The 4,251-nt window shown below is 39.2% G+C and overlaps 1 protein-coding gene across 1 annotated transcript; it reads right to left on the minus strand.

The window, feature by feature from the left end:
• Nucleotides 1–488: 488 nt before the first annotated feature.
• Nucleotides 489–1,730, minus strand: LOC129485267 (olfactory receptor 5P4-like). Its single transcript, XM_055284650.1, is given in 3 exon segments — nt 489–1,185; nt 1,488–1,666; nt 1,668–1,730. Coding segments are annotated over 3 exon segments (939 nt in total).
• Between the last annotated feature and the right edge of the window lie 2,521 nt (nt 1,731–4,251).

Here is a 4,251-nt window from a genome sequence, read left to right on the forward strand (position 1 = left end):
GCAGTGGCTCATGCTGTAATCCTAGCACTTTGGGAAGCCCAAGGCAGGCAAATTGCTCGAGCTCAGGAGTTCAAGACCAGCCTGCCCAACATGGTGAAACTCCATCTCTACCAAAAATACAAAAATTAGCCAGATATGGTGGTGCACACCTGTAGTCCCAGCTGCTAGGGAGGCTGAGGCAGGAGAATCGCTTGAACCCAGGAGGAGGAGGTTACAGTGAGCCAAGATGAGATTGCACCACTGTACTCCAGCCTGGGCGACAGAATGAGACTCCATCTCAAAAAAAAAAAAAAAAAAAAAAAATTGACTCCAGCAGATATCCGTATAAATTACACAATTAACTTTGTACATGGAAGTAAGCATTGGCTTTCTATACTTACACAAGCACTTCACTATATAAGTGATACAGTCAATGATAAACAGAATATTAAGCACAAGTGTCTCCCAAATCATTGGTTTAGTTATTTGTGGATTATACCTGATTTAATTCAGGAAAACCAATGTGTTCTTGCCATCAATTTCCTCATGGCATCTTTCACCTCCTTATTCCTGAGACTGTAGATGAGGGGGTTCAGCATGGGAATCACCACCGTGTAGATCACAGATGCCACTTTGACCTGATTCGCTGAATAGCTTGACTTGGGCGTTACATAAACAAACAAAATGGTCCCATAGAACAAAGTGACTGCAGTGAGGTGGGAAGTGCAGGTGGAGAAAGCCTTCCTCCTTCCCTCAGTAGAGCGCATCTTCAGGATGGAGTGGAGGATGTAGATGTAGGATACGATTATGGTAAACAGCGTGCTGATAAGGACAGATGCAGAGGAGATGGCAGGGGATATTTCAGCAATGTAAACATGGCCACAAGAAAGCCTCAAGAGTGGGAAGAGGTCACAGAAAAAGTGGTTGATTTTATTTGGACCACAGAAGGACAGGTTCATCAAACAGCCTGTAAAAGATGAAGCATTCATGCATCCGCCCAGGTAGGAGGCTCCCAGTAGGAGGAAGCAGATGATTGGGTGCATTTGGATGGCGTAAAGCAAGGGAGAGCAGATAGCCACATAGCGATCATAGGCCATAGTGGCCAGCAGGTAGCACTCTGTGATTCCAAACATGACATCAGAGCCAAGCTGTGCTATACAGCCCGTGACAGGAATAGTCATTTTCTCTCTTAAGAAACTGATGAGCCACGCTTGTAATCCCAGCACTTTGGGAGGCCGAGGCGGGCGGATCACGAGGTCAGGAGATCGAGACCACGGTGAAACCCCGTCTCTACTAAAACTACAAAAAATTAGCCGGGCGTGGTGGCGGGCGCCTGTAGTCCCAGCTACTCGGAGAGGCTGAGACGGGAGAATGGCGTGAACCCGGGAGGCGGAGCTTGCAGTGAGCCGAGACTGCGCCACTGCACTCCAGCCTGGGCGACAGAGTGAGACTCCGTCTCAAAAAAAAAAAAAAAAAAAAAAAAAAAAAAAAAAAAAAAAATGATGAGCATGATTGGCATAACCGATGTGGAATACCCAATGTCCACAAAAGCCAAATGGCTGAGAAAAAGGTACATTGGGGTGTGAATCTGTGGGCTGCTTTGGGTTAAGAGGATTATGCTAGTATTTCCCAGTATGGTAACTATATAAACTGCTAGAAAAACCATGAAGAAAATGGCACATAGCATAGGATTTGTCTGTTAATCCCAAAATAATGAACTCTGTCACTGCTGTATTGTTTTCAGTCTCCATCTATCCATTTAATAGTGCCTGTTAAAACCAGACCACAGGAAATTAAGTTGGTTGAAATGACCCCACAGTTAATGTATATGCCTAAATGTCCAGATATTATTCAATTTTTAATATGGTAACTTTGCCTTATAGAATATTTTATGCACACAAATTTTCCTTTCAGATTCCATAAAATAAAACTGAAGACTCAATTTGGGATCCAGCTATTTTACCCCTATTTGTATACTTTAGAGTAAGTCTAATCACCATGTGCACAGGAGATACATAAAAGGATGTTTACAACAACATGTATTAAAATAACATAAACTGTTAATGTATTAATAAATGTTCATAGAAAAGTCAACTCTAGGCCAGGCATAATGGCTCCTGCCTGTAATCCCAGCACTTTGGGAGGCTGAGGTGGGGTGGTGGATCATTTGAGGTCAGGAGTTCGAGACCAGCCTGGCCAACATGGTGAAACCCCACCTCTACTAAAAATACAAAATTAGTCAGGTGTGGTGGTGGACGCCTATAATCCCAGCTACTCGGGTGGCTGAGGCAGGAGAATCGCTTGAACCCGGGAGGCAGAGGTTGCAGTGAGCTGAGATCGTGCCACTGCACTCCAGCCTGGGGGGGACAGAGCGAAACTACCATCTCAAAAAAAAAAAAAAAAAAGTCAACTCTTAATTTTCCATGCCCATCCCAAATGTGTCTTTCCCAGTGCTCTCTATCTCAGTAATCTCAGTAAATGCTGCCTTGAGTTATACAATTATTTGGGCCTAAAAATTGACTTTGACATCTCTTTCTTTCAGACTTGCTCCTTTTCATAGAGTAAAAAAAGCACATCCTTAGTTATAATAATTGACAACAAGAGCTAGATGATGTCTACATTTAAGATGAAGAGGTCAAACAATTTTTATTATTGTTAAAAGCTAAACATCCTACATATTTTGCAAAATATCCCGAGACTTATCTCCTCTACTATACCTTGTCATACATATGGGATTGTGTGAAGCAATAAGAAAAACCTAGGTAACATTATGGACTAGGATTAAATGGAAAGTGAATGGAACTATTCGGGGATGTTTAGGTACGTTTTAGTTTCACCAGTTCTAACAAGCAGCTATAAAGAAATAAGAAGTGTGGGAGTATATGATGGGGGCTGGAAAGTTAAACAGGCAGGGGAAGAAGTAGCCAGATAGAAAAGGTAGGAAGTTATATTGAAAAAAAGATTAATTGGCATTTCAAAGTGATGGTCCCTTTGTTCACAATACAGCACATGATAAAGGAAAGGGGAGAATAGATAAGTCATATTCATTCTTTCCTATGATTCTGATCTAAAGACCAAAACATTCTTCAGAATAATTTGCTTTTTTTCAAGAAAGCCTATGTGAAGAATAATTAAGAAAACATACATACATAAATATCAGCAACCATGCTCTTATCCAAACACATTCTATCAAATTTCATTCAATCTAAATTAACTGAGAATCATGACAACAGTATGCTCTAGTGTAAATAATACTAGGACTGTGTGCCTGAATTATTAAATTCTGGCTTTTTTTATATGTACAAACACCCAAACCAGATAATGAACTTAATATTTTTAAAGAAAATAAATGCATGAAAGACATGAATGTTTTCAAAGTTGAGTATAGTTGCCAGCATGGAAGCAAAGTGAACTGCAGAGACACCATGGACTTTGCAGCCATGCAAACCTGGGATCAGAGTTTTTGGTTCTGCCTCTCACAGTCTATGGAATCACAGGCAGGTTACAAAAACTTTCTGATCTTCTGTTTCCTTACCTATAAAAAGATAATAGTACATACCTCAAATGATTCTTGTGTTAAAATATACAACGTGGGAAAATACCAAGCACTGTTTACACAATAAGTAGATGCTCAATTATTAAACATTTGCTTGAAATAATCAACCTGTTTCTGGTACAGATAAAATAATCAAATATTCCTTAATCCTAAAAAATAAGTATAAACTCGTGATACATTTATTGTAACACTGGAGATAGATTCAAAGGAATTGTTATCATACATCAAGGCCATATTTAAGTGAGGTTTGGGTCATTTGGGATATTATTTACTTCAACTGTAATTACAAATTAATCACTTGTTTTGGAAAATTACATTGAGAATCCATTGGGACAAAAAAATTATATGTACACATCTATTGGGACAGTGAAATAACCTGTCCACATGATCATATAAAGGCTTATGAATGAAGTATTTTCTACACACCCAAGGGTTCCATGCATTTTTAAATTCAGTGATTTGAAAAAAAGAAATTACAACATTTTACTATTATTGAAGTTGAGCTTCAGAGCAACATGGTTAATATGGTTGCAGCAATTTGTGCCACTTCTGAAATGTGGCTATATTCAGTGGCCCAAGTTTTAAGGTCACTTATGTTTAGAAATCATCTGGGTTTGCCAGTTTAGTTTACAAACATATATAGAATAGAATTGCAGTATTATTTTCAGCATGATGAGTAGCATATACTTTTTAAAAATTATTTGTGCTTTCCACAT

The sequence above is a fragment of the Symphalangus syndactylus genome, chromosome 6 (genome assembly GCF_028878055.3).
Source record: "Symphalangus syndactylus isolate Jambi chromosome 6, NHGRI_mSymSyn1-v2.1_pri, whole genome shotgun sequence".
Classification (NCBI taxonomy): Eukaryota; Metazoa; Chordata; class Mammalia; order Primates; family Hylobatidae; genus Symphalangus; species Symphalangus syndactylus.